The sequence below is a fragment of the Mixophyes fleayi genome, chromosome 6, assembly GCF_038048845.1.
Source record: "Mixophyes fleayi isolate aMixFle1 chromosome 6, aMixFle1.hap1, whole genome shotgun sequence".
Classification (NCBI taxonomy): Eukaryota; Metazoa; Chordata; class Amphibia; order Anura; family Limnodynastidae; genus Mixophyes; species Mixophyes fleayi.
The window spans coordinates 199,227,238-199,251,409 of NC_134407.1; the positions used below are offsets into that span (position 1 = coordinate 199,227,238).

At 41.5% G+C, this 24,172-nt stretch overlaps 1 protein-coding gene across 2 annotated transcripts in view; it reads right to left on the reverse strand.

The window, feature by feature from the left end:
• Positions 1 to 21,332, reverse strand: part of GAS7 (growth arrest specific 7) — a 267,156-nt gene extending 245,824 nt beyond the window's left edge. Inside the window, exon 1 of one of the 2 annotated variants that reach the window (XM_075178001.1) lies at positions 20,936 to 21,332. In XM_075178001.1, the coding sequence (XP_075034102.1) occupies positions 20,936 to 21,115 (180 nt within the window). In that variant the 5' untranslated portion in view covers positions 21,116 to 21,332. The remainder of the gene's footprint in view (positions 1 to 20,935) is intronic. The other variant, XM_075178000.1, reaches the window with a different exon arrangement.
• Between the last annotated feature and the right edge of the window lie 2,840 nt (positions 21,333 to 24,172).

The window sequence follows — 24,172 nt, forward strand, 5'->3', positions numbered from 1 at the left end:
GATCAGAGTGATACCAACTGTAAAATGCTAATAGACTAGTTGAAACTGAAGTCTTGGTGGGAAAGTCAGAGCACAACCCCTGGAGAGATGACCCCCACCTTTGGATATTTGGTTTGTACTGGCCTATCACCTGCAGCACTCTGGACCTTCCTGATACCTGGACCAATAGAAGCAAGCCACACCATCTGCATTGTTTTCACTGTAACACTGAGTGTATATAATACAGCTCTAGCTGGTATTAGCCCAATCTTCTCTGACCACAGTATTCTGGAGTGAAGTACTGTAAGCTGGTACCAGTGGAGCGCAGCTTAGCGAGAGCATGCGGGCGCGGTATGTATCTTTTGGTATTGGCTGTACTGTATTATAATTATGTATTGAACTGCTAGTCTGTTGCATCTGCTAAAATAATTACTTTGTGCTTTGGAAACACAACACAATCTCTTAGACAATACTTATTTTGAAAATGATAGAATTACTTTAATAAAATACCCACTGTTCCTTCTCATGAAAAGGCAACAGGAGCAGAGGCAGAACAACATCCCAATAAATATATTTTATAGAAAAAAAAACCTTAATTTTTTTAATGTTTTGTCATGAAAGGCTATATCAACAGGTGACCTTAAATTGATTTTTTTTTTCTGCATAGGTCTTTGACGAATCCTGCAGTGTGTTGTCTGTTAGAGCAGAGTACACCTAGACCCACATTCATCAACAGACTTATCCTCAGATCCGCTCCTTGTTGATTACAGACGCGCATATACCCCATGTACGTGCGTTATATAAAAAATGCACATCACATTCATTTTGCATTTGTAAATGAATCATGCCCCTAATATAGCAGAGAACCACGCAGAACACAAAAAAGTGATGCAAAGTTCCTGTCAAACGAATCCAGGAAAAATGACATGTTCCTTGGCATGTTGTTATATTGCAAAATAAAATAAATAGAAAAACAAAACAAACATTCTCACTGTAATACAGTGTAGTATGCCTCTACATCCTAAGTGGATTTTTTGTTTGAGGTTTTGTAGCTAAGCCAATATCACATTTTTTTTTTATTTAGACAGGAATGTAGCTGCAACTTCTTCCAGATTACATTTGGCCTACATACTCCCCGGAGCGTAGTCCCTCTGCATAGTAACGTATTTTCCCATGTAAACCGTGCACGGAGGGTGACGAATTCAGCCGCTGACTTTCCTCAGCCATCGCTCATGAGTTTACAATCCAGCATCTATTTAAACACCCCGTAGCAACCAGTAATGTTATTCCTTTATACAAATCTCTTCCTCTGTTGCAGTCATTTGTACAACTGCAAGATGGATTCCCATCTCCTGAGGCAGCGGGACCTTATTTACCAGTAATTTGTATCTGCCTATTACTTATTCTGTTTTAATGGGTGGAGGAGTATAATGAGTGATTTAATTAGTAAAGGTGTGTCACGGTTTGTTGAATCACTAGCACCTTCTTTACCTGGCATATAAATAGATATATAGAAGTTTAGTTACTAACATTATTATTACCATTTATTTATATAGCGCCACTAATTCCGCAGCGCTGTACAGAGAACTCACTCACATCAGTCCCTGCCCCATTGGGGCTTACAGTCTAAATTCCCTAACATAGAGAGAGACAGACACACAGACTAGGGTCAATTTGTTAACAGCCAATTAACCTACTAGTATGTTTTTGGAGTGTGGGAGGAAACAGGAGCACCCGGAGGAAACTCACGCAAACACGGGGAGAACATACAAACTCCAGACAGATAAGGCCATGGTCGGGAATCAAACTCATGACCCCAGTGCTGTGAGGCAGAAGTGCTAACCACTTAGCCACCGTGCTGCCCTACATCATAGAAAGACATATCTCCCAACATTTGAGTACCTGGCTTCGGGAAAGTGGTGATGTCACGGGGGGAGACAGGGTCACCTTATAAAGGGGTCAGGTCACTCCCACAGAGGGCTGTCTAGCACTGTGAATCATGAGGCTGCCCCTTAGAAACCTCCCCCTCCAACCACTGCAGAACACACCAATAACAGGTGCGCAGCAGAAGTGAACAGAAGATACCTCCCAATGTTCCCACCAGCGGGACAAATATGCCTCCGGCGGGACAACAGGACAGAGCAATAACATCAGTACTGTCCCAGAAATACCATGAGGGAGGTAGGGACATGAACAAATGTGCGTTATCTGAAACCATAAAAACGTCATCACATCACAGCCCACATCACCCACACCTTTATCTTACACATAGTTTGCCTACTCTCTCGGAATGTCCGGGAGACTCCCGAATTTTTGGAAGCTCTCCTGGACTCCCAGGAGAGTAGGCCAACCTCCAGAATCCTGCCCGTTACCTTGGTGAAGTGGGTGGGGGCGGGGCTATTTGCGTCATCCTGGCCCCATCCCCTGCTATAATAGGCCAAAATTGGTTTTGTATGGCAGGGGGTATGATCTAATTATGCAATTATAGTGCCCACGCCCCCAATACATAGCCAACTTTGAAGATCCCCCAGAGGCGTGATCTCCGAAGTTGGCAAGTCTGATCTTATACAATTTTTCTGAAAATGCACCTCGATTCATCCTATATTTTACTATAAATAAAGTCACCTAGGCAAGAAAACACTGGGCCTTCCTTTATTTTATAGGTTAAATTAAATACGTTTATAAGCTTTATATAATGACTGGCTAAGTGGTTAGCACTTCTGCTTTACAGCACTGGGGTCATGAGTTCAATTCCCGGCCATGGCCTTATCTGTGAGGAGTTTGTGTGTTCTTCCCGTGTTTGCGTGGGTTTCCTCCGGGTGCTCCGGTTTCCTCCCACACTCCAAAAACATACTGGTAGGTTAATTGCTGACAAATTGACCCTAGTCTGTGTGTCTGTCTGTGTGTGTATGTTAGAGAATGTAGACTGTAAGCCCCAATGGGGCAGAGACTGATGTGAGCGAGTTCTCTGTACAGCGCTGCGGAATTAGTGGTGCTATATAAATAAATGGTGATGATGAGGATGGTGACTTTATGAACACTGAAAATTTTAAAAGCTGATTTATACAACCTTTTTGATTGGAGAATAGTCAGACCTACGGTGGTCCCTAAAGCTCTGTGGCTTTAAAATAAGCACCACGCCCAGAACTCACAGCTCATTTAAATATCTAATTCTGTACAACAAACTCTAATTTTTGCCAATCTCGTACATCTCTTTATATGCATTTTGGGCCTAGACCGTAGCTGGAAGAATCATGTGCCAAGATTTACACATTATGTAACTGCCATCATCTTGATGCGCCAATTCATGTGCGTTCATGTACATCGGTCCACCTGGCCTAACAAATGACCTCTGGCGATCTCATTATGGCATTTGTGGATCCAATGAGTAGAGAGTTGGCTTTGTAAACGACCCATAGCGCATCCACGGCTGCCACCTGAATCCCAAAAAGAACTGCAACTCACTTCCATGCCATAAATAATTTATATGAACAGAAGCTTGGGTCATTTTAAGTATGGTCATTAAAGGTTATCCCATTATTTATTACAATTTGTCTCTGGAGCAGCGGGATGCCCCTTCGGCAACAGAAATCCCTTGCGGCTGCTGACTCCCCTTGCCTAAGACAATAAATACTTCTTATCTGGTAGACAACTCCGACATCACTTGATAACTGTCTCTATGGTGCATTTGTCAACATACCCACCCTGATCGTACAGCAATTGTCTATTCAAGCTGACAGCCGATGGAACAGCCACTCACAATGCAGTAAACCAGAGGGTGTTCCAACGCGTCAACCTTGTCAAAGAACAGAAGACTGAAGCCTGCAGCAGGTAGGACTCCACCTTTAAACCTCCAATAGGAGAGACCTAATTATGATTTAGGAGTACATTTTTATTTCTGCTATGGGAATAGCGTAGAAACATTCTTAGAGCATGGCGAGAAACTAAAAAGCAAAGTCCCCGGGGACAGCTGGATATTTTGAAGAGACACGGATGTAGGTTTAAAGGGTGAGTTATTGGACACTGAACGTCTGAGTCAGCTCACTTGGATAGATTTCCATTGCTTGTGAGAAACTGGCAATTGTTTCATCTGTTTATTAAAAGTCGTATTCACTCACATCTGTGGGCTGTATCTGTTATGTATGCGTGGGGAATCTAAAGAAAGAATGTGTAGTTCATTTACGCTGTTTAAAAGAACTAGTTTTCAAGGACAATGCAGGCATATTATGTACATTACATAAGCCTACTACGTAGTACTGAAAAACAGGTGGCTTATTGTTAACATATTGAATGTTATTTTTAAGTAATTGTATATGGGATATCCTTTGTTTTTTGTTAAACAATGCACCATGTTCTTTTTTCTATATTTATATAAACACACACAGTAACACTTTGCTGTTTGCAAATACTGATTGTTAATCTCATTATCTGCTCTCATTCTGTGTGTATGAAGAGCTGCACAGTACCACTTCCCTTAGTCTGTATCCTTGCTCTAAAGAAAAACTCTAGAATGTTAGACCACATTTAAGAAAGTGACAGAACTTTCCTTACTCTGACCAACCTGATGTGTTTCAGAGACATAGGGCTATATTTACTAAACTGCGTGTTTGAAAAGGTGGAGATGTTGCCTATAGCAACCAGTTTCAGGCTGTCATATTGTAGAATGTACTAAATAAATGATAACTAGAATCTACTATAGGCAACATCTCCACTTTTTTAAACCCACAGTTTAGTAACTATACCCCATAGTTTTGTCCACCAACATCACACTGTCAGCGGGAATAAAAGGAGCATCAATGGTCACAATTAAAATGAAAATTTCACCCAAAAATACATTTTTTGGGGAGGTGACGTAAACCTCCATTACAAAAGGTTATTTATCTGTGATTCAATGCAAACCTCTTTTCAGTCGCTCCCAGGGGCTAATAATCGGTAGTGTGGTGACAACTGCCCACCTCCTCCGAGGCCCAGCTCAACCTAAGGCCCCACGCGCTCTTTTAAATCTCGCAGGTAACGAACCGCGCATGCTCAGAGGACGCATGTGAGAGCAGCGCTGAGAGACCATGGAGCAATAATAGGCCCCTACCCAAATTTTTCTATGGGGACCAACAAAGGACTGTTCCAACCTTACTCAATCCTGCACCAAAATTGGAAGTGTACAAAAAGGCAGAAAAGCAGTGGCAGGTGAGCGTAAACTGTCTTGGAACCAACAAGATTGCCAGAATGTCTTGATATTGTGATCTGGCTCGGCCAGATCCACATTGCTGCTCATGCCTGCAATACCATGTTTCCCCACTGTGTTGTGATATGGAGCTGTTGTGCAGCCTGTTGTAAAACGTGTCGCTTTATATTTGTTCTTCAGTTTAGTGAAAAGTGTTTTACATCATGCATACAAATACAGTACATTCTATAAGCATTGTGTCATTCTCAGTATCTGTTTTCATCTATAGTTATAAAAAAAATTGCAAAACAACACTTCCAATAGCTGTTTTCACCTTAGATATGAACAACTGTCCGTTACCATTTCTGTTCTGTATGCTGTTCTCAGTATCGTTAATGAAATAATAAGTAGTATGCAGGGAAGGGGGTTTTACAAAAGGAAAGAACCCCAAGCACATCACTAATTCAAATATATTAGCAAAAAGCCGTCAGAGGAAAAAAAAAAAAACCTTTCCTAAATTCAAAGTTATTTAATCCCGCTTGCCTATCATGAAAATTAAAATATTGTAATTAATACAATTTTTTTCTTTGAAGTGAAAATAGAAATGAAATATAGGTTGGTGTTCAAGGGTACAAATGAACCAGGAGAAGAAAATGTCAAAATCTACAAGGCCCTCACTAAATATGGAAGGCAGGTTTTGGAAATGGCTTTGATCCAGAGATCCCAAGAGGTAAGGCAGAATTCTCAGACAGGGTAACTAGGTTGTTCTTCAATGCTATATACTAGTATATGTATGTTTTATAGTTTACGTATTAACTGAAACAATTGCAATATTCTAGTATACACTCCAGACAGATTTTTTTTTTAATTACAATTGACAAGCACATGCAGTAAGCCCCTCACACCAAGTACATTCACATGCCAAGCCTCACACCAAGTATTTAATAAACATCAACAACATCTCCCATATATTATAATGTACAACAAGTATACTACTTGTCAATGAGGGAGGACCAGGCCACTTTATATCCCCGACTGACTGCCCCAATCTCTTCTATACTTAATTAGTTGTTGTAACTGGTTGTTCTTTATTATCACCTAATATCTGCCTACATACAACGTGTCTTGCCGTTGTTAGGACTCATCAATATAGGATAGAATGTTGTGGTAAGCAAAACACAAGACAAGGTGTACACGTTGGATGTACAATATTGCCATGAAACATGGCTTATAATTTACAGGGGTATTGTATCTTAATCCCCCCCAGCTTTCTGCACTACTTCACCATGAAACCCTTGGCATTTGCTCATTTTAATGGGGTCCTATTATTTACTAATCAACAAACCTCTAGAAATGAGATCTCTCCCAATTGGACAAGTACAAAGCCAGTTTGTTGGATCGCTCCTTCAAAGATTGTCTCCCATCAGATGTGGTAGAGGCTAATACAGTAGAGCAATGTAAACATGCTTGGGATAGACATAAGGATATCATTACAAAGAACCAAGGATCAAATAGGATTTGAGGTTACCATATATTAAAAAATTGACAGACTAGATGGGCCAAGTGGTTCTTATCTGATGTAAAATTATATGATTCTAGGTTTCCTTGCTCCCCTAACCAGCTGAGGACTGCACTCTATGATATGCCAGGCAGGAGGTGGAAGGTGAGGGGCATGTGGAGGTATTTTGGGATGAATGACGTTGGTGTGTGCTAAGGTTCTTCCTTATTACAAATACGGGTAATGTACGGACTTTTCAAGGTTGGAGGGTCCTGAAGTAAATCAGGTTGACCACCACTGACCTACAGAGTATAGACAGCAATTTAATGGCTTAATTATATTCATGAGTTTGTATCAAAGATCTTTGTGTAGGCGATGCATCTAAAGTATCTCATATTTAGACACTATGTAGTCAGTTCCTTCTTAAGAATCCCATAGCACAACACAGATCTTTGTTGGTTTGATGTATAATGTACAAAGACAGAAAAGAGGACAATGTCAATATTTCACAGACATTATCCAGATATCTTTGGATAATAATAAGTAATAAAAATCATTGATTTTCAACACTTTTTTCATTCCAGATGAACTGCTATGTTGGTGTTAGGAACCCCTCTAGCCGGTACAGCACAACCCGGAGTCTACTCTGCCAGTCAGGTGTTCACTGGAGCCCCTAGTGGTGGGGACAGACTTGGCCACAGACTAGCAGAGGGTCGTGAAGTGTGTACCGACTAGGGAGAACCCGGGAAAGCGGAGTGAAGTCCAGGCAAGGGTCGAGGGCTGGCAGCAGACAGGGAATCCAATACACGGTCCGGGGTCAAGGGTCACAAGCACGGTAGCTAGGTCCAGATACAGGCAAGAAGGTCAGGGTCACAGGATACACAGGCAGGGTCAAAATCCAGGCAAGGGGTCATACACAGGCAATCAGTCCAAACAGGTTTTCACCAATACTAAACAGGAGCAGGAGCAGGTTAGCTGACAGGCAGACTGGACGCTATAACCGGCAGGGAGGCAAAGCCCTCCCTGCCTTATATACAGACTTTGGCCAATCAGGGCTTAGCCCTGCAACACATCACAGCCCATGCCCCTGACATTAATTAGCCCGCAGGCTATCCTAGCGGATGCGCCCGGCTGCCTCACTTACCGGGACGCACCGCTTATTACACTCGGCGTTCGGCCGTTGCCTTGGCAACGGCCGGGTCCGAGAACCGGAAGTGACACCCCGGTCGTCATGGAGACGGCCGGGACGTTCACTAGGAACAGGAAGTGAGTCGCGGCGGTGCCCGAGGCCGCCGCGGCTCCTGACAGTTGGAGTATATTGTTTAGCCTACTTGGCCTTTGGGTTTCTGTAGATCTCCATAAATAGCAACTAGAACATAAAGGGCCAACATTCTCACCCTAAATTACCCTAATCCCAGACACTGGCTACACACAAGTAGTGACAATAGCATTCTTCAGCAACAAGAAAAAAATTAAAATATTCTGATATAAAAGTGCCTGCTCTGTATTATGGAAACCAGAGGAAATGAGTTATTGCAGTGTTACGTTCGTAACTACCGTCACCATGTAAGATTGTCCAAAGCGATTGCTGTGGTTCCAAAGCACAAAAGGTATTATTCGCAAAACATATTACAAGGCAAAGTTTGGTACGCATACGCATGCGCATGTTAGTACTAATACAAACTTCTATCAGAACGCTCTGGTTTCCAAAGCCAGAGGTGTACAATTTATACACTGAACAGTTGTAAAAAGCAGTGACATCACAGAGATACACAGTTACAGTATGAAGGTCTTCATTCATAGGTTGAAGGGTCATGACCTCCCAGGAACCCGACGTGGCATTGGTGGATGCCCCTGGTCATTGTTCGTTGAGATCGCCAGGTGTCCTTTCCGCAGGCTCCCTCCGCTAGACCTGTATAAACTGATTTTATTATCCCTGTGAGCTGACTATTTGGTGTATGAAAAACTGATATTGTTTATAACTAGGATACGCAAAGTACAAACGCTACATAAATAATACCGGAAACATTCTCATGCAATTGCAAACAGATTGATACCAAATGTAATTCATAAGTTGGAAACATTATATAGCCTCTTTACCACTTTATTTTAACTAAAATAAATAGATTAAACTTATTTGCATGTTGTTATTTACAATAATAATTATTCTATTGCATACTAATCGCATCGCAAAAGATATTAGTGTACATAAAATATTAATTACCACCTTCATCCAATTATTAAACTTTAACAGTAGTGACGGAAAATTCGGCATGTTATATAATAATCATTCACCCTCCCCCAAAACAGGGTAGTACCAGCTCATTACCGTTCTTGGATATTTTGGTTTTAACTAGCCTATGATCTGCAATCCCCTGGACCTTCCTGAAGCCTGGACCAATAGAAGCAAGCCACGTCATCTGCATTGTTTTACTGTATTTCTGTTTGCATATAAGCAGGAGCTTTTCATCTAGTGTTCAGTCATATTGACCACAGACTTCAGACCTGAATGACTGTTCACTGGATCCAGAGCGCTTGCGATAAGTAACGGCTGTACTTATTATTATTATTTTGCTTGAATTATTCTGTTACTTTTTGAGAATAAATATTTGTGCGTTGGAAACACAAATCGAGATTCGACAAACGTTATTGGATAGCGACAAAACATGCATAACATTGCGGACTCTAAAGTGGGCCCTTTGTCCACACCTAGGACCTCTAACTAACCAATTTGACAATTGTCACTGATTTTCACATTTACTGTCAGCAGTTACATTGTCAAAGTTTGAGGTTTTTATAGTGAGGATAGGGCAGGCACAGAAGAAGCAGATCTACTATTTATATGTATAGCAGCGCCTCCCGCTACCTCTACACCCCCCACAGACTACCACATCTACCAGCGCTTTTTGCTTTACGTGTCAGATTCGATTTGGATGGAGGTGTCACTATGTGTCTTCAGAACATTCCGCGGAGACACACGGCCTCGATGTTTTGACTCAATAGAGGTGAGAGGAAAAAATGAGCGGAGATTCTTTACCGTATTGGCCGCCAATGTGTGCAGTCGGATGTACGGCGGCACCTCTCGCCCAATTCAATCTGCCCCTAAGTAAGGATACATTGGAAAGTTACCATATAGACTAAGTGAGCACTCCTGGTGGCCCCGCACTCCACACTAGCCACCGGGGGGAGTGGGGGCCCCCGCACACCACACTAGCCACCGGGGGGAGTGGGGGCCCCCGCACACCACACTAGTCACCGGGGGGGAGTGGGGGACCCCGCACTCCACACTAGTCACCGGGGGGGAGTGGGGGACCCCGCACTCCACACTAGCCACTGGGGGGAGTGGGGTCTATCGTATGTACTGATTAATAGAATAGTCTCTGCAGAGGATCTTCTGCTATACTGTACTGTGTTGGGCACAGAACTGTGCTGGTACAATGTGTGGTGCCCTGTTTCGGATTGATAAATGAGGCTCTCATTTTGCCAACTTCACCTTGGGTGCCAAAATAACTTGCCCCACAAATGCTTTTAAACTAAACAGAAGTCATGCATGTTAATCACCTGTGATTCCCTCTTTAGAAGTTTAATTCTAGGACACTATGGGGGGTATTCAATTGTTGGGTTCCCGCGGCGCGTAAAAAACTACTACCGTTATTACGGTAGTAGTTAGCTGGATTTCAGCTCGCGGCTCAGGGAGCTGCGAGCTGAAATCCAGCAAGAAAATTACCGTAGTAACAGATTTGCTGCGCACTATTACCGTAATAACGGTAATAGTGCGCGGACCGCGAGATTTTCTGCGTTTCCGCCGACAATTGAATACCCCCCTATACATTTTTATTTTAGGAAAATGGATTCGAGTAAGAATTGCTCTCTCGAGATAGAGGTTTGCTAATATTACTATTACATGCTTCACAGTACAATAATTAAGACTATAGTCATTTAGGCCACACTGGTTCTGCTAGGAGGCAGTTGCGGTTCAGCTGATAACTTTTTGACTCTAGACACTTAACACTCTCGCACAGATGTGATTATCACTCCCCAATCTTTCCTAACACATTCCCATTCTCACCTCTTGACTTGTGAATAATCTTCATTAAATATGCTAGAGGTAGCACTGTGCAATGTCAGCAGGGTAAAAAAGGAAGAGATTATTAACCCCTGACAGAAAAATACAGACTTAAATGGGCCACCTCAAGCAATCTGTTTATGTCTCTCCCTCATCATTGGCTCTCGAAATGTCTTTCTGATTTCTCATTTCAGCATCATAGTATCCAAGTGAATTAATAGGTGTTACTGCTATAAACACTATTAGGTTAAAATGTACCCGTTACCCATACTTACCAATTTTTCGTTCTTTCCTCCGCAGCAGGGGGGCCTAAATGTCACAATCGCCTCCAAGTGCGTCATGGAGGCCCCATTCCCGCCTATATCACTAGGAATGCAGAGAACGTCTTCCTCTCCTAGGAGCCTGGGAGAGCTATCAGGAATTGGGAGTTTCCCTGACATTATGTAAGAGTGCTCAAGGATGCAGTTATCAGCACAGACCGGAGGCAGCCATTTTGTGGGTGGAGCTAATATTGCCTCATGCCTTCTATTATATGTAGGCGATGGATCACTTAAGTTTATAATTCAAGATTATTCAATATGAAAGACTTACATGCTATCATCCTGACTGAATCTACCCATGCAAACCATGCTTATTTTGGCCAGTTAAAATCAGGACTGTTGGGGGGTAGTGGTTAGCACTTCTGCCTCACATCTCAGGGGTCATGAGTTCGGTTCCCAACCATTAACTTATCTGTGTGGAGTTTGTATGGTCTGCCCGTGTTTGCGTGGGTTTCCTCCGGGTGCTCCGGTTTCCTCCCACACTCCAAAAACATACTAGTAGGTTAATTGGCTGCTATCAAATTGACCCTAGTCTGTGTGTGTGTGTGTGTGTGTGTGTGTGGTAGGGAACTTAGTTCCCTAAGTTCCAATGGGGCAGGGACTGATGTACAGCGCTGTGGAATTAGTGGCACTATATAAATAAATGGATGATGTTGATATGTTGTACCTTGTAATATTCACATACATACATGCAAATGTTCCCATATCATGACAGAACTCGAGTTGTTAGTAAGGCAGATAAGGTCACATGCAAGAACAGTCAGCTGTCTTATCAGCAGCTTCTTGCATTATGCTTACTGATAGGAAGTCCAGAGTGCCTGCGAAAAATGTCTTCCCCTGTGAACAAATTCTTATCTCAAATATTTACGGTCCTGAAGCTAAAGTACAGCGGTCTATTCATGCATCTAGAAGGTATCCAGGTCTGTTTGTAGTGGGTAATATTTACACAAGTGTTTATGGACTCATTTTAATGGAGTGTTAAAAATGATAGTCCACACTATATCCTGAATACTACCAAATCCTTTGTGGATACTGTTCCTGAACTCTGTACTTTGATTCCACTGCAGCCTCTGACTAAGTTTGCCCAAGATTGTGGGCTATTTTCATTGTCTGGGAGTTCAAAGATCCCCAAAATCCAATTAGGTCACGAAACAAAATACTTTAAGTGTGATTTTTTTTTATTTTTTTTTATTACACTCTACCAAAACATAATAACAAATACTCTCTAATATCAGCTTGCTGTGTTTGCGGGATAATTATTCTTAATGTAGTGATTAAGCTGCCTGGTTAAACACAGAAAAAAAAGCCAAGACTATACTATAATTAAGTGTTAAAAGATGATTCAGAACATTATTTATTAAGTAAAACCAAATAATGCTACATTATAGGCATTTTAATTAAACCTCAACCTCACCAAGGGCGTTTTATGAAAGCAGTGAGCCTGTCTGTGAGAGTAATGCAAAATCCAACACACAATTTGCAACAACCTTCACAAATATGTGTGTATGTAAAAGTACTCATATCATTGGAAATATCTGTGTAGTCTAAGTTACGCCGATATTGTGGCTTCCTGCAATGTCAGTTAATAAGAAGAAACAAAAAGAAAACACTTCCTCATTATCACAGTCTTATAGTATTGCAACTATCTTCCTTAAAATGATCTACGAGGTATAAATGATCCTGGGTTCAAGTTAAAGGCTCTCTGTTCATTTGATTTCTGATCACCCTCTGAAATAATCCATTCCATCTCCAAATAACTTTTTCCGCTTCAATTTTAAATATCTCCCTCTTCATAAATTACAAATGCACTAGGTGCAAATAGCCAACTATTACAGTTAAAGGTAAATATGGGGATTATTTTTGTTAGTTTTCATGCATTTTTTATCTAGTTTCTCAGTGCCCGTGTGTGAACACGTCCTGCGGGCAGTGCTCAGTGTCTGCGTGTGAACGCGTCCTGCAAGCAGTGCTCAGTGCCTGCGTGTGAACGCATCCTCCGGGCAGTGCTCAGTGCCCGCGTGTGAACGCTTCCTGCGGCCGTGCTCAGTGCCCACGTGTGAACGCGTCCTGCGGGCTGTGCTCAGTGCCCACGTGTGAACGTGTCCTGCGGGCTGTGCTCAGTGCCCACGTGTGAACGCGTCCTGCGGGCTTTTTTTTTTCTTTTCTTGTCTTAATAAAAGGGAAAGTAAGAATAATTATATTCATTTATTGCTTTTATGTGATATTAGTAACTGGATTTGGAATTGCTGATATATGGAAATTATGATGTTTCACCAAACTAATTGAAAGAATGCCCTTATTGGAGGGTTTGAATATAAATAGCCTATAGGAAAGATCAGTTAACTATGCACCTTGAAAAAGACCAGTTCAGGTCGAAACATGTTGGAGCTTGTTTATTGCTGATTTTAATATCTCTTACACTGAATGGATGTTTATGTTTTGGTGTACTCTGCATGGGAACCAGTTTGGAAACTTTGTGGAACCTTTACCAACTGCCTGAATATTTCATCTATCTGGTATGAGTAGATATACTTTATTTTTATACTATATATCTCTGTGATTATATGAATAAATTTTTATCCAAGCAATATCACACTAGAGATATTTTATGTCCTTTTTTATGCTGGTGAAACATCTAAAATTCGTGTCAATGGAAATATCCCATGGATGGAGACTATATGAAAAGAAAAGACAAGTTATCTTTTGATGAGCCCATATTTCATCTGACTCTTGTGAGTACCCCACCATAGGGGGTGTCTACATATAAGAGAAGATCTTCTGTGTCTATTGAACTATTTATTTATTTTTTATTTTTTATTTTTTGTTATATATATTAATTGGACTGTATTACACTATATTGTCCTTTTTTTCTCTGTTCCATGATCACATGAATACTTGTGAGAAATAAGAATCGGAGGGTGGTCATCACCAAATTTAAGTATTATCTTTATTATTTATTTAGAAAGAATATTTATAAGAGCCTGTAGGTCTTCATATTATTGTAATTTGTCTATGAATTGTTGGGAAGTTGTGTATATTCCCTTTGAATTCCAGCGGGCGGCTGTTAAAAGTGAAGCGCTATTTGGATTTCACATTCCGTTTTTACAGTGCTCAGTGCCCGTGTATTAGCTATTAGAAGCAGCGCCTTTATGGGATGGGTGGCTTACCATACGCTTGCAAATGTGTGCAATTGAGAACTCTGCATTGTTATGTACAAGTAGAATAGCAGCACTTTTACTGGTTCACAACAGTGTTGCTGGGGGATTTTTCTGTTTTTCACCTTTCTATCATAGCCAGCAATACTTGTTCAGCAATTTGTGCTACAGTAGCTCCTCTGTGGGATTAGACCAGACGGGCTAGGCCTTCGCTGCCCAGGTGGATCAGTGAGCCTTAGGCGCCCATGACCCTGTCACCGGTTCATCAGTTGTCCTACTTTGGACCACTTTTGGTAGGTACTAACCTCTGCATACCGGTAACACCCCACAAGACCTGCTCTTTGGGGATCCTCTGACCCAACCATCACAATTTGCTCTTGTCAATGACCCTCAGATCCTTACATCTGCCCATTTTCCTGCTTCCAAAACATCAACTTCAAGAATTGTATGTTCACTTTGCTGCCTAATATATTCCACCCTTTGACAAGTGCCATTGTAACGAGATAGGCAATGTTATTCGCTTCACATGTGATTTTAATGTTGTGGCTGATCACTGTATGTGTGAACACATCCTGCGGGCACTTCTTAGTCCAGTGGCAAAATAAATTTTCTTGTCTTTTCCAATCAGTAATTGCTGAACACAGGTTCTCTTGTTCTACATAATGTCTTCTGATCCACACTCTCTCTTTAGCAGTGGTCGAAGTGGACTGGTTTTTCATTGCATAAAAAAACCAAAAACAAACTCCCATACAAAACGAATACCATTCACTTTCCGTACCCCCACTTCTAAATTTCCACTTCAACCACTGCTGTTTAGTGCAAGGAAAGTGATACATAAACAGCCATATGACAAAGCAGAGGATTCTGGGTAAGAAAATACCAGTTAATGGGCATCTATGACATATCAACATACATGAAACAACAAAATGATGCGCAGAAAGAGGTGTGTGCGATTTGCAGCTCATCAAGTGGACGTTCATTCATGTAATTAATTTGGGGTGGGATTGTCCTTCATCTTGACTTCCAATTCATTGCAAAATGCCTCATAAACCCTGGTGTGTTATACGATTACTATACTATAAACTACAATTAATAACCACATATCAAGATTCCTGACGGCTTATACTGTGCAAGCTAGTCACTGAAAATAAACCTGTGTTTAAATGTGTCACAGGAAATGGCTAATGTTTTATATATGTACATGTTAACCCTAACACTCTTAAATATTTATGAAATAATGATACTGAAATATGTAAAGGAGCGGCTGCATTATTCCTGATAATATAGATTATATAAGCAGACGTGTGGCGTGGGCTGCACAGTGGCTTAGTGGTTAGCAATTCTGCCTCACAGCACTTGGGTCATGAGTTCGAATCCCGACCACGGCCTTATCTGTGTGGAGTTTGTATGTTCTCCCTGTGTTTGCGTGGGTTTCCTCCGGGTGCTCCGGTTTCCTCCCACACTCCAAAAACCTACTGGTAGGTTAATTGGCTGCTATTAAATTGACCCTAGTCTGTCTGTCTGTGTGCGTGTGTGTGTGTGTATGTATGTTAGGGAATTTAGACTGTAAGCTCCAATGGGGCAGGGACTGATGTGAATGAGTTCTCTGTACAGCGCTGCGGAATTAGTGGAGCTATATAAATAACTGATGATGATGATATACGCAGACGTGGTGCTCATTTATATAACATGTCACAGAATGTCAACCATTATTCTTCAATGGGTAAATGTACTATATAATTTTATCTAAATGAAAAGCCAATGTGAGCGAATTGAGAAACGTGCTGCAATGAAGGCTGCTCCATCGGCTCATACATACCTGTATTGTACAATTGAAGTTACGCCGATATCATTATACACAAATTCATTCATTACCCACCACTTCTGTTGTACATTGCGTTTGCCGGAGACAAAGCTCTGGGAAATATTGAACCATTAGTAATATAATCTCTAAGGACCAAAGAGCAAGATAAGAATAGAGCCATAAAATATATTGATATCTTCCACATCGCAAATAGGGATTTGTTTTAAATCCTCATTAATCCCAGGTTTTATTCTTCCTAGTGTCTGCAAATGTTCAGGAAAAACTCCATGGATGGAAGTCATTCTGTAACATGAACTTTTTTTTTTGCTTGTTTTTTTTTGCACAATATTTGCACAATACCCCAATAAAATATTTTAGTGGGTCTCTGCGGTAAAATCTTCCCCATGCAATGCGTAGGGGAGCCTATTTAACAAAGGTCGCCACAATCCTGCCTCTGCCATCGCCATCTCAGGATAGCGGCGGCAGAAGATATTCAATGAAACAATGTTTTATTAGCTAAAGTGTTTGTTCTCACATGGGAATTCAGGCAACATTTTGTTTTAATTTTTTCTCAACAGGTCATCTCTTTGGGTCAGGCATGCACGTATTTTTGGTGACTGCCCTGGCGAATCGGTAAGCTAAGCCTTATCGCTCTCGGACACTATCACTCAGATTCTAGATGTCGTTTTGTAGAATGTACTACATAAATGACAGCTAGAATCTGATTGGTTGCTATAGGCAACATCCCCACTTTTGCAAACCCACAGTTTAGTACATATACCCCCATGTATGAAAATGGCCACTCACAGGTCAACAGCCCAAAGCTGAAATGGAAATGAGAATGCCGGTCATTATCTATAATGTGGTGCGGAATATGTTCACATCATCAGCTGGTCCTAATATTCTGCATACAATGACATGGTTTGGGATGAAAAAGTTGTATTTATGGACCACACAATATTTTGGAGCCCAGGTATATTCCACCTACAAAAAAACAAACAAACTAACAAACACAAAGACAGCAATAAAAGGAAAGAGGGGCAGTGAGAAGGGAACGTTCTGCTAACAGTTGTAATGAAGGGGGTTGTCCACTTTTAAATGGTTGGGGGCACCCATGAGACCATTGCTGTTACCTAAAGATAGAGGATGGGACACGCATCTTGTCTGAAGGTAGCTGCTACAGATTACTCAGTGGAACTTAACCCATTCAGTCTATTTCAATGAATCATCAGCATCATATTTATATAGCGCCACTAATTCCGCAGCACAGTACAGAGAACTCACTCACATCAGTCCCTGCTCCATTGGAGCTTACAATCTAAATTCCCTGACACACAGACACACACACACACACACACACACACACACACAGAATAGGGTCAATTTGTTAACAGTCAATTAACCTACCAGTATGTTTTTTTTGGAGTGTGGGAGGAAACCGTAGTACCCGGAGGAAACCCACGCAAACACAGGGAGAACATACAAACTCCACACAGATAAGGCCATGGTGGGGAATCAAACTCATGACCTCAGTGCCGTAAGGCAGAAGTGCTAACCACTTAGCCACCATGCTGCCCAATGAATTCAATAGAAAGCTTATAGACCGAAATGGACAGGATGGATTGAAATATAAACGGGAACAACCACCTTCAGTGCAGGGGCTGGCTGGAAAATTTTAGTCGGGTTCGAGGTTTGGCTCAGCAGCCTATTGGGAACGTTTTACAGCAAAAAAACAAAAACAAAAAAACAAAAAAAAACAAAACATGTAGCCCAGTGAGCCAGCCCAAGTAAGCCCAATATGGGGCCGGCACGGGTGGCATAAACCCCCCTGTCCCCCAGCTTCATATAAGCTGCAGGACCCATATCCTTCAGCTATTGGCTGGGGTGTCAGGTCTATGTGCTAGGTAAGGGTGGCTGGACAGAAAGCTGGGGTGGTTGGCTAAACATGAGTGACCTTTTAAACAAAAAGGTTGAGGGACACGTTGCCTGCGTTGGCATCCCCGAGCACTGTTAAATACTCATCACTCAGCCTGTCCTCATCCGGAGAGTCACCTATTGTACATCCACACTGCTGGCTATTGTTGCTCACTGGGGCTGTGACACAGCAGTCGGTGACAATGCAGCATTTCATGCAGATCTCTCTAGTTTTTTGTTTTCCCCCCATGATAATACACAATTAAACAATGGCATTGCACTGCTTGGCAGGGTCCTGTCATCAGACCACAGCTTGTGCCAAGTCAACAAAGGGACGTTCTGGGAGACTGCAAGCCTAAAATCAGACGATCTGGTGTAGGCAAGAGAGTGAGGAAAGAGACTGCAAGCGGAGATTATTCTGGAAAACAGAACTGTGACCTCAGATCATTTAGCCCTTCAACACCCCCAGAATATTTACAGTTTGTTGCACAATGTTGCTATGTCATACTGTGAAACCGAGCTTTCTGTATCAATAATCTACAAGAGAAAACAGACAGATGTGAAGGGAAAGAAGCAAGAATGCGGTTACTGTTGGAAATTACATGCAGGAACAAAGTTCCTTAGAAACGACAACTGTCCAGAAAATAAGGGGGGAGGCGGTCAAAGTAAAATCAGCTTTCAGCAAATATGTTTAGCAAGTATATCTAGGGTAGAAAATATCAATGTGTCTGCCAGAGGAAACATCTAGAGAGGTCAGTAATTTAAACATCTGCAGAAAATATAACTAAGGATCGTTTGAGGGATAGATTGTTCTGCAAATCTCTATAGATGTCGATAATCTCACAATTTGCAGAATATATCAATAGGTCTCCATTATGGGCTCTATACAACAGAGCAATGTTCCCCAAATCCCTAAATAGGTGAGTAACTAATAACATGCACAATATAGAGGTCAATTAATAATCTGAGAATAATGAATGCAAACAAATTGGTTCACTGCAGACAAAAATCTAAATATTTAGATGCTTCTGGACATTTCTACAAATAGACCTGGGAGCCCCCAACGCACACAGAATATTTGACTCACTAGAACAAGGTTGTAAAATAACTGCCACACTCTCCATGTAAATACCCGAACAAAACTTCACTGGAGTGCACATTGCAAACCACCAAGTAACAAATCCAGTTTACCTTAAATCAGATATCCAATTGTCAACATGACGGTGCAACATGTAATTGTACAGACAAAAATAAAATGTCGTAGAATAGCAAATGAACACATAGAACCTTTAGATCAAGAGAGTAAAAGCGACATCAAACAGCAGAAGTTTAAAAAACAGTATCAAAATAAAGTCAATATTTTTAATACAAAATATATGTCAACATCTTACTAAAAACAAATAGCACAATTTTAAATGCCAACTAAAATGCTCCTAAGTAAGAATTAAACATTTGAATTAAAGCCATTTTAAAATGATCGACTGCAGATTATAATAAGGTTCAGTATCCAGTTTTCGATATGGTCATTGGCATCATAATGATGTAGAATTATTATTTTCCTTCTTATTAATACGTACACACCTGACCATGTTAAACGCCACATACTCAATTATTATTATATCTTATGTCAACCTTCAACACCAAACATCTGGCAGTGTGAGTGTAATATACAGCAGCCACAATGTTACTCTCATCGCCCCCTTGTGGACACACGTCTGCATTAAGAAGGTATGTTGAGTTGATTTCATTGACAGCAAAATATTAACCATGAGCATTGCTTTCAACACATGGATATGTATGGAGATTGTGTGTTTTTACTGCAGAGCTAGGCAGTCTGCGGCTCTCTAGCTGCCATGAAACTACAAGTCCCAGCATACTCTGCCAGCCACAGATCACAAAGTTGGATAAGCCTGTGGTCCTTGAGCTGTTGAGGAATTACATTGTTTCAATACGTAGTGTTGTTTACTGTATTGTACGGTTATACCATACACTGTCTTGTTGTTTGCAAACTGAAAGATAGTATGGACCTCATGTGGGCCCTATAAAGGATAATATTATTATTATTAATAATAATATGGCCAGCTGTCAGGGTATGCTGGTACCTGTAGTTACCAGAGAGTCTCAGGTTGCCCTTCTCTTGGGGTTAGGTTACCAGACACAGTTATAACCATATTCAGAGTACAAACATAAAAAGGAAGAGCTGGCTTTGTCTTGCCAATACATAGAACTTACAATAATGGCCATGACAACCCCATAGAGACCCCACTCGCTACACTGACATCATCCCTATCATGATGACAATCACGAGTCACAGATCAAGCTGGAGCAGTTCTCAGATAACACAGTGTTTAGTGCTAGAAAACCTGTCTAATTATTATTATTTTTTTATGATTTTATCCTTCTACAACACCAACATAATCCACAGCACCGTAGAAAAACTGATTGCAGACTTTAAAAGAGTATTATGGTATATAACTCCTGCAATCTAAATGATGTGTTATAGCATTACAATAGAAAAACAAAATCTAGCAATCTCCCTGCACATCTTTCATTTACACATTGACATAAGATCAGCACAGATGAGAGAGATGGAGCAAGTTTGGGACAAACAGGGCAGTGCATTAGGACGCAAAATACGCCGTGTAGGACAGTATTTGCTCCACCCACTCATACAGTGTGGGTGAGTGGACTGGACTTGCACGGGTTGACTATACTACATTTAGCTGTGGTGTTTGGCGCAGGTTAACTAGAGTCTGCGCTAGAGATACACTTGTTAAAATGTCATTGTGATGAATCCCCAGTCATTGCATTATGCAGGTTTAATAAAGATATTATTACTTACTTTATTACAACGAGTCATATGAAGCCATAAACACACCAACCTCCAGCCTGGGTAAGACAGACTTGCCTCTGCCAGGCTGGGTAGTAAATCTGTCATTAATGCAGATGACAGACCACACACATTGACATTACAAGGTATTTGAACTTGAGGCACAAGCCATCAGACCATGCAACAGGTGACAATCTGGTGCAACCCTTACCTCCAAGATCTGAACGTAACTAGCAGGGAACCAGCCTCTGACTCCGTCCTTCTCACCTTCCCACCAGCCTCCATCCAGCACTTGCAGAACTGTAATCACCTCCCCAGCCTCAAACTTGAGTCCTTGTTGATGCTGGTCCCCAGTAAAAGCGTACAGACTTTTGCACAGAGATCCTGACATGTCAGAGAAAGTCCACCAAGACAGGAAAAATAAAAGTGATCAAACGGACTGTCAGACCCCCTGCCTCCTGGAGAGATCAGCTGTGAGCCTCCTGTGAGTTAACCCTCCATGGTTTCCATGAATCTAGTGGTACAATCCAGCTTGGCTGAATCCTGACTATAGAGTGGAAGCAGCAGAGTTTTCACACAGCAGTTACAGCCCAACACTGGGAGGGAGCAGTGTGTGAAAACACTACATTCTACTGAGGAACCAATGACTACAACACAGCCCACAGCAGGCAACGAGAAGTGGGTGTGTATAGACTATCTGCAGCTTCTCTCCAGTACATGTCAGTCAGTGTGATGATTATTATTATTATTATGTAACCACAGCTGGATATTATGCTATTGTTCATATACCTGTCTGTGCCTTGCTCAGTGATACAATCCCTAAACGTAAGAGATGGTCACCCAGACCTGCTTTCAATTATTAACTGTTTACTGCCAGAGCAGTTGAGAAATTCAGTTTTAAAAGAGGGAATTGCATTCTGTTCTGATGTACTAAGACAGTCTAAGGTTTAGCTTGTTTTTGTGAGAAGTTGCCTTTGTACTGTTAGATTAGGATGGGGGGTGGCATGTGGAATGGCTCATCAGGTGTAGTTGGAAAATGTCTTTATGGTAGAAAAATCAACAGGATCACTATATACCTATCTATTCTATGGTCTCTAAATTACCCCAAACACGTTCCATTTTCAGCTGTTCTCTGTGGGAACATGTGAGATAATTACACACCCAGACTGATTGATTCATTCACCTGTGAATCAATAAAGGGCCACTAACTCCAAACTACCAGCTGTCTTATATAGAAGACTTGCCAATAACATTCATGAATATATAAGTCATAATTCCTATACCTTGATAGAAGTAGAGATATTTCCTATTTTATGTCTATTTCCTATGCAGCCAAGTGCAAGCCATTGTTCTCTGTTGTCAGTCTTTTTCTAACTGCAGTGCCCCTACATCTAATTATTTACAGGAAGTCTGTTGTGTATAGGGCAATATATACTTTTACAGTCATAACTCTGTCAGATATCATCAGGCATGACTGATAAACTTTTTCAGTTTGTACATATATCATACTTGCTACTTTCGACAAGTCCTGTCTGGGAGAGGGATGTGACTGCAGGGCGGGAAGGGGTGGGGCGCAGTCAAACGCATCATTTTGGCCCCGCCCCTGCTATGAAATGACGTTTTGTCTCGGGGGCGGGGCCAGAATGACGCGATTCATTTTGGGAAGGCAGTTGCGGGATGCGGGAGATTTGCCTGCTCTCCCAGGAGTCCGTGAGACCGACCCAAATTTCGGGAAGTAAGCAAGTATGACATATATGTTTATGGGTGTTGTTAGTGACTGTTATCTATGATGCAGTATGCATGTTGGGCTTAGTCATTCTTTAAGGAAAATTAAAAAAAAAATAGTATGAAGGTACTTGTAAATTATTGAGGCACCACTTGAAAAAAAAATCATGGACTTCGTCCACCTGTTTTTCCAGGCCTTATGTTATGTTGAGCAAGTTCCCTTAAATGATAGGTCTGTACCTCCCGCTCCCCCATACTTTCCCCCCTCTATCCCCATCATTGAGAGTACTTTTCTGACCCGCACTTCCCCCTCTAATTTCAAAACGCCTTGTGCTCCGCTCTCCCTTTAGCAGCAGTGAATGACTGAGGAACAAAATATTTTCAAGTGGCGCTCTTATAATTAACCTTTAAATCATGTTCTGTAATGTTTCCTGAAAAACACATTATGGCATATCTGCCAAAATACTCAATTGGAAAATATAGACAATGAGTGTACCCCTGTTCCATTCAAACCACACTGATATCACTGAAGCAACACCATTTTTCTAAGACAAATATCAGCACTGTTTGCAGTTATGTATTAAGCTCATTCACACGAACGCATGATGTAGCTGCCTGAAAATACTTTCTAGCATTCATTCCGATGTTGGTACATGTCAGCTATTGCCCAATTGTAAAGCGCTACGGTATCTGCTGGCGCTACATAAATAAATGATGATGATGATGTATGAGTGACGAAGTAAATCAATGGTCAATCCAGGGTCCAGAAAAAAATGCAACTGATAGGAGTCAGCCTGTTGCAGGTTCCCCATTTTTGTGGGCAGGGGAAATCTCGTTGGTCTGGTGAAGGGAGGCACAGTTTCCCCTGTAGGGTTTTGGAGTCTGGCAATAAGAAAAGAAAGTGAGAAGAGAGTGGGGGCATGAACGGAAAAGGTGTTCTCACCTCCCGGTGAGTCAAGATGAAATAGGCCCACACAGTCCAATTAATTAAAGTTAGGGAAAATTGGGGGATGTTGTGAATTGTGAATTTGTTTGTATTTCAATTGTTTTTCTTTTTTTTAAAAAAGAGAGAGAAAACCAAAGTAATAGCATGAGATGTGACGTGGAAACGATTATTTGGAAGAACTGGAGATTTACTTATTTTATTTCTTTTGCTGATTGTCACCGCCAGTGATGTGGTTAAGAGGACAGAACTCATTGGTTAATTTGTGCGGGACTGTATGGTTAAGTTGTGGGGAACTCCGGGAACCTGCTGGGCCGGGGTCCCGGTTCCATGGTATGGATTTTACACTCCGGTCTTATTTTTCTCAACGGGACAGTGGGTCAGGTCGCCAGTTGGGTGGACAAGACTTACTTGCTCCTTATCGGTTGACTGGCAGGCACTGAGCTTAAGCTGTGGCGCTTTTGGTGGCAATTGCTTGATTTACATCCTTCCCCTTAAGGTTATGGTACATGTAAAACAAAATGTCTGTGGCCCTAGGCTATATTCTCTCCACCGCTTGGTGTCATGTCATTTATTTTGGGTGATATTATGGTTAGCTGTGGGGGATAGAGGGACACATAGCTTCACTGTCTAAGTGTCACACATTGCACCAGCTAACCTATATTTTGGTCACTGTTACCTGTTTCCCTTGGTACTCACTCCCTGCATTCACTTGCTGGTCTGAGCTGAGCATGCGCACACCTGGTCTTTTCAAAACTTCCTGCATTCTCTTGATTGGCT